Consider the following 13,187-nt stretch of genomic DNA (forward strand, 5'->3'; position numbering starts at 1 on the left):
GTAAAAGTGCTTTGATAGCAATCTATAGGCTGTGTTGGTAAGTTCAATATTTGTTAAGTTATATTATTGTTATATTCTGGTTCATTATTATTTTTTTATTCAAATATATCTTCATTTGGCGGGTTCTTGTAAGTTCGGCTCTCGATGATGTAGGAGATGCTTGCAATCAATTTGAGCGAGTACCCTTAGTGTGTTTGAGATGGAGCACCTTGGCTCATATGAATTGTGCGTGAAATAAAATAGAAAAACGTACAACCATTAAGCCAAGTAATCTTCACACTTGATGTAGTAGTTGTAAGTTTTTCTTTTTATTTAAGCTCCCTCTCTCACCGATCGGGGAGCTCTCTCAAATAGAGTTGAAGCATTTTCGGAATTGAATCAACAAGTAGCGCAGTCAAACATACAAATATTACAACAAAGAAATAAAAATAAAACCCAATATAAAGATAAAATCAACGAATAAACACACTGAAATTACCAAGATAACACATGAATACACTTTTTCTTTTTCCTCTGGCACATCTTTATTTCATGGTATATAGAGGACAACAAGGCAGTTCCTCATGCATATAAATCAATTTTGTCCAATTTTTTTAGAAACTGGGCGTAAGTTGAAAGAATCTCGTGTTTTCATTGTTAGGGACAATGAAAGCACAACACATTATTAGGAGCACCGTGATCTTTCAGTGATTAAATTTTTTCACTCACAATAACAGAAATGATTAGAATCTCTGTAAATGACAAATTCGTCTTGTCCCGAAAATGTTTTTCAAAGATCCTCGCAAAATCATATTTGTCTATGGATTTATAAATTATTATTGGTTCACTCCGGATTGTCAATGAACGGACGCATTGAGGATCACGCCTAAAACCTTTTTATCAAAAGTGAAAACTTGTCTCACATAGTTGTAATACTCTTTAGAAAAGATGTTTTCGAGGAAGCAAGCAAGCCTTTCAACATCCTCAATGTTTACAAGAGGAAATATCGCTAGATTATATCGAATTGTGTACGTTACGTATAACTTATTAGATAATACCATGTATGTGTGAATAATAGTTTGATCAAATCTATTTTAAATTTATAATTACTAGCACATATTTGAATTAAAATATACACATTTTTCCCAATTGAATTCAAAAATGAATTTGAATTTTGTTCATTATTAATAAATCACATATGGATTCAAACTAGGGTTGTACGTTCAATCCGCCCAACCCCATCAACCACAAAAATCACCCGCAGGCCGCAACCAATGTGTAGAGTACAGTTAAGCGGGTGGTCGTGAATATAATTTTAGATAACTATTAATCTGTTGTTTGGTTGTGAATTTATTATTTTAAAAATCGTGAAAATCCAACAGAACCTGCAACCCCATATTATAAATTAAAATATACATATAAATAAAATTACTGAATTACTGAAATTTGGACTTGCCCCAATATAAATGAACTTCATAAAGTTTTATACCAACTTTTATATTTCATGATTAGTTTTTCTTTTATAATATGTCACTGGACTCTTGAATTTATTTGTCATTTAAGCTTATTGAATTTTTAGGATTATTGAATTCTTCTATAAAGCCTTATAATTTTCATATGCAATATTTATTGAAGTAAGTTTTTTTTTATTTGAGTGGTTGAACCGCAAAACCAGCCGCAATTACGTGGGTGGATTTGGTTGGTTTTTTTATACCAACGATTTGGTTGCGAATGGAGATATTGGAAAACTGTTAGTTGTGGTTTGGTCTGGTTTTTACCCTCTAACCGAACCAAGCCGCACCGCGTACACCCCTAATTCAAACTCGTACTATGCCGATTCTTAAGCGGTTCTCCAAACGAGGATTTTTTTTTACAAATTCCAACCGGGGATTAGTATCAAATATCGTGGATAATTCCAAAATGGGTCCCCCTCAACTTCATTTTACAGCTGTTTATGAGGTAACAATTTACTTTTTATGAACTTTTATGAATTCATTTCATAATCTTTGTATAGTCATGATTATCTAATTTATTAGAATAATAATTATAATCCAAAAATTAGTAGAATAATATAATCTTTCAGGGGATCATGGTTTGAGTATAGAAGCATGGGTCAATATTTTTTTCAAGTAATTACAACATGTTTAATTGATTTTAGTACAAAATAATAGGGTGGGTACTTATGTTTATATATACAAAATTATAATTTTAATCAAAAACATGTTTATTAACTATAAAGTATCTTTATTAACAAAAAATCTAAGTTCTTACTCAATTGAAAATTAATCGATCATTATAATAAAAACTCGGTCTTAAATTGTTCTAATTAATTTCACATATTTAATAGTAGATTTTTTATGATTTTTTATGTAAAAGTATTCATTTATAAATTTTATGGGGTCTTAATAACTTTTAAGTATTGCCAAAGATTCTTTAGACAAGTACATTTACCAGCTTTACATACCATTTCATACATATTAACTACTACTTGCTCTGATTTATTTTGTGCATACATATTTATGGATGATACCAGAGATAGGGGTGGTAGCTCCGACGGAGATGGCTCTGATAGCAGCAGAAGAAAGAGTCATCACCTACAACACACGGCTCGACAGATTCAGAGGCTTGAATGGCATCGTAATTTATGACTAGTGTTTCATTAAAAAAAAATCGGAATTTAAATTTTTTCAAATTATTTCTTGATGGAAAAATTGTTGTGAATCTACAATTTTGTTTAAACGATTTTGGAAGATATTGAGTTTTGCTATTGAATATATTTTATTTCTTGAAATATAATGTGAGTGCTTAGTTTTGGACTATTCAATTGTTCCATGTTTTAATTAGCCAAAAAATAAAATTATTTTATGTCTGATCTAAGTAGAGCCGTAAAGGTAAGGTATCGTTACATCTCACATCGAGAGATCCTTTGTCTACTACTAGTGGATATATGGTATATGTTTGTTTCAGTTGTAAGGTGACGAGTCCATTTATTATTTCTAATAATTTCTTTATGTGTTTAATTGAAGGGCGTTTCGGGAATGTCCCCATCCATACGAGAAAATGAAGATGGAGCTAAGTAAAGAGTTGGGATTGTCTTCTGGCCAAATTAAATTTTGGTTTCAAAACAAAAGGACACAATTAAAGGTTGGTTGATATTAATTTATTTAAGTCTTTGTTCTTTCTTGTTTTTGTTTGGTGCTGACTGAAATGTTTTAGGCAAAACATGAAAAATCTGACAACAATGTTCTTCGTGCCGAAAATGATAAGATCCGAAATGAAAATATCGCCATCATGGAGGCGCTTAAGAATGTTATGTGCCCATCTTGTAGAGGTCCCGATCAGTTAAGAGAACAGGTTTGTATCATTGGAGCTGTGTACTCCACTGCAATTTAGTCAAACTTAAGTTCATGCTCTGTAATTACTTAGTTAAGTATGTACTGCAGCTTAAAAGATATGAGAACATAGTTGCCAATTACAAGCCGCTAATGGTGGATGTTTCTCGTAATGCTATGGATGAACTGATCAAGCTTGTACAAAGTGATTCACCTTTCTGGATAAGATCATCAGCTGATGGGCGCGAAGTTTTAAATCTTGAATGTTATGAGAGCATTTTAAATCTTGAATGTTATGGATGAACCCGCAAATTCTATTTTCTTCGTTTTTGTGAGCAAATTGAGCAACATACATGGGCTATAGTTGATGTTTCCTATAACTTTCCCCAAGAACCTTTTTCTAACTCTCAAAGTCCAGTTCGTCTTCTACCTTCTGGTTGCTTAATTTAACACATGCTCAATGGCTGCTCGAAGGTCTTGCTAAGTCTTTAGCAACCGTTTTTTTCCTCTTTTTTGTGTGTTTTTACTCGACCATCTTAACATATTTCATGATGACAGATTACTTGGATTGAACACATGGAAATTGAAGATATAAGACCAATTCATAATCTTTACATGAAACATGTATGCAGTGGTTTAGCATTTGGTGCCACAAGAAAGCTTGCTACACTTCGAAGAACTTGTGAAAGGCTTTCTTGTTTGATGGATGTTAGTAATACTTCCTATTTTGGAGGAGGTAAGCCATCTACATGCTCTGCATTTTATTTTTTTCTATATCTATTTAGTGGTGCCTTGTGACACAAGTATATGAAATTGATTTAACACCTGATTTCCAGTAATTACATCCACTCATGGCAAAAGAAATTTGATGAAACTTTCCCAGAGGATGGTTAAGACTTTTTGTTCTAGCATCAACACAGTTAATGGACAGCAAGTGATGATCTCTGGGATGAACGATTTGGAAGTACGTGCAATGCTTCAAAGGTGCACTGATCCTGGCCATCCTAACAGCATTGTTGTGAGTGCAGCAACTACTATTTCCGTCCCATTTGCTTCTGTAGAGGTTTTCAATTTCTTCAGGGACGGAAGAAACCGACCCCTTGTAAGATTTATGATACAAAGTTTCTTTTTCTGGTGCAAAGCTTCTTATGCATATCACTCTTACAAATAATCTTTTGTTTGTTTTTTTGATCAGTGGGATGTTTTTTCTAATCATAATCCTGTCAAAGAGATTGGCCATATTGCGTATGGATCTCATCCAGGGAATCGTATCTCTGTTCTCGGGGTATGATTTTTAGCCTTTTTTTGCTTTAAGTTATACTTGCGATCTTTATCTTATTTAAAGGCAAGGATTTTTTAGGGAGCCCCTTACAGAGAACCCTTATTCTCAGGAGAACATGTCTTGAACAACATATAATTGTTTTTATACTTGCCCCGTTTAAATAAAGCAATCTTACGATTGGCAGGCCTCGGGTACCAGCCAGAGCAACATGTTAATACTTCAAGAAAGCTGCATTGACTCATCAGGTGCCCTTGTTGTGTACTGTCCTATAGACCCACATGCCATCAACATAGCCATGAGTAGTGAAGACCTCTCAGTTGTCCCAATCTTATCCTCTGGATTCGCAATAGCACCTGATGCTGGAGAAAATCTGGGTCCTGGAGAAATGTCAGCTGGATCACTTGTTACAATAGTGGTACAAATTATCGTGAGCAACTTGACAACAGGTACGATGAGCCAGGAGGCGGTGAATACAATAAATCACCTGGTGGGAAACACTATAAGGCAAATAAAAGCTGCCTTGAATTGCTCTACTTGTTAAGATTGAGGTCGAGTTGCACCTGTGTAGATGTTAGAGCATGGATCTTTAAAATCATGCCCAGATAGTTGAGACAAAATGAAGTTTAGTGGGGGGGGGGGATGAATATTTATTATTAATTTTTCTGAAGCAAACTTATTGCTTAATGCTTCTTCTGCTACTGATTTTCGCTTTTCCCCTGCCAAATTTTATTCAGTACCAATTTCAAATTTCAGCTACTTCTGTTGCTTTTTTATTTATCGTTTATTGCATTTTTTAGAAGATAATGTTAAATAATTTGGTTTGTTAACTCGGGAGTCTTTAAGGCACCTTATTTGGATGAGCATTGATTACAAGCGGGGAAATTAGTTGATATTAGAGAGGCCTAACGTAACTTAGGCTACATTTACTGGAAAAACCGTAAATTTAGCTAAAGGTAAGTTCAGCTTCTCCAATCTCGACCATTTATCCCATTAATGAAGGGTGTCACTCATTAACAGTGCTATATGTTAAACCAATATTTAGTTTTAAACTGACTCTGGCTGTTTACCAGTTTCCTGTGTAAAAAAGTTCAGATGTCAACTGTTAAGAGATATAAGGATTAAAAGTCTTCTAGCAAACAAAGTAGCAAATGGTTGGTGTTATGGACTTTCATTCATCTAGACTTGTAAAGAGTTCTACCTAGTCACTGAATAACAAATTGATCGGTTACATAAAATTTCAGACCATTGATATAGATGGGAAAAGAATCAGGATTCCAGGACACAAGTTGCTAAGCAATAGGATGGCAACATGCATAACAAATGTAGAAGCATTTAGACTCGGGGCTGCAGATCTCGAAGAAGTCCGTTCCTGAGAAATCCATGTGTTAAAGGTACATCTGGAAATTTAAAGAAAACTTGCCTGTACATTTCATTAAAAAGTTTTTACTATAGATGAATGAGGTATTTAACTACTAGTCTACCGGTAAGTGAACTATTACGTTTGTCGTCCGAATCTACTAAGGTTGAGGAGCAGTATATGAACAGGATGTTGCATTAAAGATATCCCTGAAGTTTTTTGGTATTGATCGACAATTAGGAATCAAGTTGTTCCCAACCAAGGCTTCACCACAAAGGTTGTTCAAATTTATGTTACATAACGTCTTGTTTTGGGGGGTGAAGTGCTTGAAGGTTTCCGGGTACTTGTGCTGATGAGCAAAACAAGTTTGTAATTATCATGGGCCTATTCAAACTTTGAACTCCCTGCTCTGAAATAGAGAGATTGAATAGAAGTTTGTAAAGAGGGATCAGATTGAATGTTTATTGGAGGTTGGATCTGTGACTATAGCTATGGTTAATTAAATTTGTTAAAGAGATAAGAGGCATGCTTAAATTTTTTTACCAAAGGGCCAGAACTTACACAATGAAGTATCAAACTATCACTAGTATCTTTAACCTGAGAAGCAAATGAAGACATTGCTGATATTACCAAATGAAAATTTTACATAAAGTTACTTTCATGCTCTCTAGGTCAAAGGAAAGATTCTTGGAAGTGCCGAGTCCCGTAAGCATATGTGTAAACGGCTGATAATAAATTTACTTGTCTACACCCCGCATTCTGAAACCAACCATTTAAATTTCTATTGACATTCTCCAACTCAGGAATTCCAAACGTGATTGAAAATATACCAACACAACTTAAATTACAGAATTGTGGAACTGAAACCACAAACAATATTAGGGAGGACCGTGACACGAAGTCCTAATATGGTTTAGGAATTGAAGACAAGATATGAAATGATATTGTTGCACTGACTTCATGGCCAAACCTAATGTAAGGTTTTTGAGATTGACTAGGGAAGAGAACAAGTCACTCGTATTCTTGGGAGCACATTAAATATCCAGATGTAGAGTTAACAAAGCTGGGAGATTCCAAACCGTTCGGGGTAACTTACAATGATAAATATGGAGAGTTGTTAAATTAGGCAAAAAGAAAGAAGTTTCTGATAAATCCCAAAAGCCAAGACTCAGCGTTCTTAAAGCAGGCAACGAGGTCAACCATGATTCATGTAACTTGTAATCTACACAATACTTGCGCAAACTCTCCACTTTTCAATTACACATCCACGAAACTTCTTCTTGGAAACACTCTGCTTTACAGTCAATACATTTCCAACTCGGAAAGATGAGATTGATGGTTTCGGTTAGAAAAAACATGACGAATATACATAGAAAACCGAGAATAATCTTTAAAAGAACCATACCAAGCAAAACCAAGATAAGGGAGAGTAATCCAAATAAACTTCCATCATTTCGAACGTGTTAGAATATATATTTATTATATATTATTAGTGATATATTATATTAAGGTTGTTTCGTAATTTAGCTTCACTACAAGAAATAAGTGATCATACAACAGTTTTTCACAGTTGTGTAACCTGTATATTTTCCGTAGTCTATCCAACACTCGTGTGATAAAATATCACACAACAGTTGTTTAAACCCTTGTAATAAGAGATATTACACAACCTTTTTTAGTAGTTGTTACAATCAAGAATGCACAACGGGTATTCTATATTAACCATTGTTGGAACTTTCTGAAAACAACTGTTTCTTTATTCAACTCTTGTCTAACTAACTTAACAAGAACGGTTTTGTAGAAAAGCCATTGTTCTTAACTTATTCGATATTATCATAAACAACAGTTTAGAAACTTCCTTTATGAATGTTTTTTTAAAAGACAATGGTGTAAAAGATTTAAACTGTTGCAAAGAATATCAACAAACAACAGTTTTTTTTAAAAAAAATGTGCAGTGACACATACAACGGTTTTCATCATTTTTGAGTGACTTTCACACAACTGTTTACAAAATTAATCTCATTATTTAAAATAAGCCAATTTTTAAATAAAATTATATTATGATAATTTAATTGTTATTTCACAATTTAAATTAAATTTACAATACAAAGGTTCTCTACAAGAATTACAAGTATAACTTAAAATCTATTTCTAAACATCCTCATCAAGGTACACAATAACTAATTTGCATACATATTCAGTTATATTTGCCCAAAAAGCAAGAGAATGTTCACTCCAATTGGCACGCCCCGACCAAGTTCTTGTTCCAAGTATCATACATGTACGTTTGCTTGCATCAAGAATTACACACCTGACATTCAGAGCATGTTTCATGATTTCTTATATCATAGGGTTCAAGTGTGTATACAGATTTAATACAATGTCAATCTTATAGTCCAATAGAAAGATCAGCTATAAAAGTAAATACCTTGCTTGTAACTCGTACTGCAATATCTACCTAGCCAACAGCCAGTGCATCAGATCAGCACGTAGCAATACTCACGATCCTCTTCAACAGGAATTTCATGCACACACATTAATGAGCTTATTTTATAACCTCAAAAAAGTTAATAGCAGCAAGCACATAAGATTGTTAAATTTATATATTGTTATTTACACAGAACCAATAAATACTTGAGAATACGAAAAATGTTATAACCTAACATGGTAGATAAAAAAATGCAATACAACAAAAAACACTTATAATTAAAATTTTAAAGAGCATGCAGATGTTCACCCCATGAGCTAATTGTATAATCGTACATGTTCATCAGGAACCTGCGCAATCTCCTGGAGCAGCAGCACACAAAGACAAGATGCATTAATATGCAAATAAAGCAGATAACTGAGTCATAACATATATCTCTCTCTTAACTTGAGCTTGCTAAAAGGTAAAATTTATTAGCATTTTTTTGTACATGACATTATATGGAGTAAAGACACCCTCGTACTATAAGCTATCTCTGTACAATGGGATTAAACATTAGTATTCTACACAGATAGAAATATTAAATCTGTAACACATTATAGTATTCACACTGAGGGAAGAAAAAAGTGATGTTTTGAGTATTCTTTTATTGCTCGAAGTAAGTTGCATTTAAGAAGTTTAAATAAGAAAGGGTTTTTGGACCCTACAATGCTTCCCCCGTTGCACTGACATACAAGCCAAAAAACATATTTAGTAATTTGAGGAAAACATATTTAAGCTTACTTCCATTTGACAACCCCCATTAATAGTTGCATTTAACTAACCAAAAAAATAAATATTAAGTCTATATGCATAACAGAGTATAAGTTTCCATAAACAGGGTACCAGATTTTGTATAAACCAGTGTATAAAAATGAATAATTAGCTCTATTCAGGCAGCACCAACACCTCCAGTCCTCCACAACTAACATTTGTAACAAATTAAACTCAATGCAGTTAAAAAAACTATAATTGCCTAACAAACACAAAATATAATAGTATTAAAACTAAAAAAAACATCAATCATGATACCATAGGGAACTTGGGCAGTCGCTGGAGCTAGCATTAGCCAACTTGCAAGCATAAGGAAGCTGGAGCAACCTAGATTCTTGAATTTCAAGGCTCTTCAACTGAGGGTTAGAACCTGTGTGTGCATCTGTTGCATTATGTAACAGAGTCAAACATGTTTAGAATCTTTGATTGCGCCCACAGACTTGCAACATCCGCCAGTTGGGGTGGATCCTTTCCCCGTGGCAAAACCCAGGCACTCTGTCAATTTCTGAAAGTTATATGCCAGAAGTATAATTAAGCTCTAAAAACATAATTGTTAAAACTTTTAGATAATTCCCAGGTGAACAAGGAACCAATACATACTACGTCAACGAACAAGTCTTTCACTCGCCAAAGCAATATATTCTCTTGTGTGATTGAAACTTATTGTCCTGACCGGCCATCTGAGAGCATGTAACACAATTATTTTCTAGCAGATAATGTGACCAAAGACCAATAAATAATTCTTCTAATTAATACCATTATTATAACATTACACAACTAAAAATTAAATTTATATATACGAGCAGAAAACCAGTAGATGACACAGTCAAGTTTGGTGAATGTTTTCACACACAACATCTCTGAGATATGCTGCTGGCCAAAACAACAGCCCCTTCCTTAGCCAACAGAATCGAAAGACACATTTTAGTCTTTGAAAGAGCATCAAACAAAAGGAAACTAATGATATTTTCTTTGACACATTTTATCAAACTATTGGTGAGCTACATAAAAAACATCAAAATTATTTTAGAAAATCAAATTAGACATTACCAACAATCAGATAAGAGTAAATAAATGTGAAATCAAAGTAAAGTATGTACATAGATGATTGTATTTGTATCTATAGATACAAAAACTAACCTGTATATGGTTTGTATCTATTCTTGAGTTCCCGAAAAGAGAAGTTCAGGACCAAATATGAAACGAATATGTTTGACCAAACCGATCCAAATGCCTTTTGTAGTTGTAAAGATAACAAGTAAAAAACCGGAGAGATAACCTAATTTTGAACAAATCCAAATAAGAAATTGGAGATGAAGAGCGGCAGAGAAATAACCACAGAGAGGAGAGGAGCACACAAAAAATTAATTGAAGGAAGTAGTCTGATTGGGAAAAGGGGGGGAGATAAGGGGGAAATGAAGGGGGAGATAGGGGGGGAATGAAATTTGGAAGAAGGGGGAAAAAATTTAATGAGAGGGAAATGGAAAATTGGGTGAAAATGTGAAAATTTGTTAATAAATTTTTTAATTTATAAATATTATTATATTATTATATTTATCGTATTATACATTTATCGTATCGTATTATAAATATTGGCCGATGGAGGGAACCTACTCTTAGTCATGATTTAGTAAAAAAATATCAAATTTACAAGTAGCTGGATTTAAAAATTAATCTTGTAAATCGGGAACGAGTCTCGTTGTCGGGAGGGGTACTTTTACCGGATTTTTCTAATCCTGACATGCAAGATGAAGTTCATATTTTTTAATAATTTTTTCATATGACTAAAATTGATATATCTTAACATCCGTACGGTCGGATCGTCGAAAAAATCATTTTAAAAATTAATCTTGTAAATCGGGAACGAGTCTCGTTGTCGGGATGGGTACTTTTACCGGATTTTTCTAATCCTGACATGCAAGATGAAGTTCATATTTTTCAATAATTTTTTCATATGACTAAAATTGATATATCTTAACATCCGTACGGTCGGATCGTCGAAAAAAATCATTTTAAAAATTAATTTTGTAAATCGGGAACGAGTCTCGTTGTCGGGAGGGGTACTTTTACCGGATTTTTCTAATCCTGACATGCAAGATGAAGTTCATATTTTTTAATAATTTTTTCGTATGACTAAAATTGATATATCTTAACATCCGTACGGTTGGATCATCGAAAAAATCATTTTTAAAATTAATCTTGTAAATCGGGAACGAGTCTCGTTGTCGGAAGGGGTACTTTTACCGGATTTTTCTAATCCTGACATGCAAGATGAAGTTCATATTTTTTAATAATTTTTTCATATAACTAAAATTGATATATCTTAACATCCGTACGGTTGGATCGTCGAAAAAATCATTTTAAAAATTAATCTTGTAAATCGGGAACCAGTCTCGTTGTCGGGAGGGGTACTTTTACCGGATTTTTCTAATCCTGACATGCAAGATGAAGTTCATATTTTTTAATAATTTTTTCATATGACTAAAATTGATATATCTTAATATCCGTACGGTTGGATCGTCAAAAAAATCATTTTAAAAATTAATCTTGTAAATCGGGAACGAGTCTCATTGTCGGGAGGGGTACTTTTACCAGATTTTTCTAATCCTGACATGCAAGATGAAGTTCATATTTTTTAATAATTTTTTCATATGACTAAAATTGATATATCTTAATATCCGTACGGTTGGATCGTCGAAAAAATCATTTTATAAATTAATCTTGTAAATCGGGAACGAGTCTCGTTGTCGGGAGGGGTACTTTTACCGGATTTTTCGAATCCTGACATGCAAGATGAAGTTCATATTTTTTAATAATTTGTTCTTATGACTAAAATTGATATATCTTAACATCCGTACGGTTGGATCGTCGAAAAAATCATTTTAAAAATTAATCTTGTAAATCGGGAACGAGTCTCGTTGTTGGGAGGGGTACTTTTACCGGATTTTTCTAATCCTGACATGCAAGATGAAGTTCATATTTTTTAATAATTTTTTCATATAACTAAAATTGATATATCTTAACATCCGTACGGTTGGATCGTCGAAAAAATCATTTTAAAAATTAATCTTGTAAATCGGGAACCAGTCTCGTTGTCGGGAGGGGTACTTTTACCGGATTTTTCTAATCCTGACATGCAAGATGAAGTTCATATTTTTTAATAATTTTTTCATATGACTAAAATTGATATATCTTAATATCCGTACGGTTGGATCGTCAAAAAAATTATTTTAAAAATTAATCTTGTAAATCGGGAACGAGTCTCGTTGTCGGGAGGGGTACTTTTACCAGATTTTTCTAATCCTGACATGCAAGATGAAGTTCATATTTTTTAATAATTTTTTCATATGACTAAAATTGATATATCTTAACATCCGTACGGTTGGATCGTCGAAAAAATCATTTTAAAAATTAATCTTGTAAATCGGGAACGAGTCTCGTTGTCGGGATGGGTACTTTTACCGGATTTTTCTAATCCTGACATGCAAGATGAAGTTCATATTTTTCAATAATTTTTTCATATGACTAAAATTGATATATCTTAACATCCGTACGGTCGGATCGTCGAAAAAATCATTTTAAAAATTAATTTTGTAAATCGGGAACGAGTCTCGTTGTCGGGAGGGGTACTTTTACCGGATTTTTCTAATCCTGACATGCAAGATGAAGTTCATATTTTTTAATAATTTTTTCGTATGACTAAAATTGATATATCTTAACATCCGTACGGTTGGATCATCGAAAAAATCATTTTTAAAATTAATCTTGTAAATCGGGAACGAGTCTCGTTGTCGGAAGGGGTACTTTTACCGGATTTTTCTAATCCTGACATGCAAGATGAAGTTCATATTTTTTAATAATTTTTTCATATAACTAAAATTGATATATCTTAACATCCGTACGGTTGGATCGTCGAAAAAATCATTTTAAAAATTAATCTTGTAAATCGGGAACCAGTTTCGTTGTCGGGAGGGGTACTTTTACCGGATTTTTCTA

The 13,187-nt window shown here is 33.3% G+C and overlaps 1 protein-coding gene and 1 long non-coding RNA gene across 3 annotated transcripts; one reads left to right on the forward strand and one right to left on the reverse strand.

The window, feature by feature from the left end:
• Window positions 1-3,631: 3,631 nt before the first annotated feature.
• Window positions 3,632-5,308, forward strand: LOC141721565 (homeobox-leucine zipper protein ROC8-like). The gene is made up of 5 exons (XM_074524519.1): window positions 3,632-3,785; window positions 3,870-4,047; window positions 4,148-4,413; window positions 4,507-4,596; window positions 4,778-5,308. The coding sequence occupies exons 1-5, from the start codon at window positions 3,765-3,767 to the stop codon at window positions 5,132-5,134; spliced, it is 912 nt and encodes a 303-aa protein (XP_074380620.1). The 5' UTR covers window positions 3,632-3,764; the 3' UTR covers window positions 5,135-5,308.
• A 2,759-nt stretch (window positions 5,309-8,067) lies between these two features.
• On the reverse strand, window positions 8,068-10,559 carry LOC141721569 (uncharacterized). Of its 2 annotated transcripts, XR_012574785.1 has the most exons (5): window positions 10,332-10,559; window positions 9,792-9,871; window positions 9,450-9,696; window positions 8,379-8,740; window positions 8,068-8,261 (listed from the first exon to the last, which is right to left on the reverse strand). It is a non-coding gene; the product is annotated as an uncharacterized LOC141721569 (long non-coding RNA). The 2 variants fall into 2 exon arrangements; XR_012574784.1 differs by having other exon boundaries at window positions 8,379-9,696.
• Window positions 10,560-13,187: the final 2,628 nt, after the last annotated feature.

This window comes from Apium graveolens, chromosome 1, assembly GCF_009905375.1.
Source record: "Apium graveolens cultivar Ventura chromosome 1, ASM990537v1, whole genome shotgun sequence".
Lineage (NCBI taxonomy): Eukaryota > Viridiplantae > Streptophyta > Magnoliopsida > Apiales > Apiaceae > Apium > Apium graveolens.

Excerpts from the sequence above, each read along its gene's own strand:
- LOC141721565 (XM_074524519.1), top strand. The coding sequence starts at position 3,765 with ATGCTCAATGGCTGCTCGAAG. Across the intron at positions 4,048-4,147 it reads TACTTCCTATTTTGGAGGAG|TAATTACATCCACTCATGGC; the intron begins GTAAGCCATCTA and ends CCTGATTTCCAG. Across the intron at positions 4,597-4,777 it reads ATCGTATCTCTGTTCTCGGG|GCCTCGGGTACCAGCCAGAG; the intron begins GTATGATTTTTA and ends TACGATTGGCAG.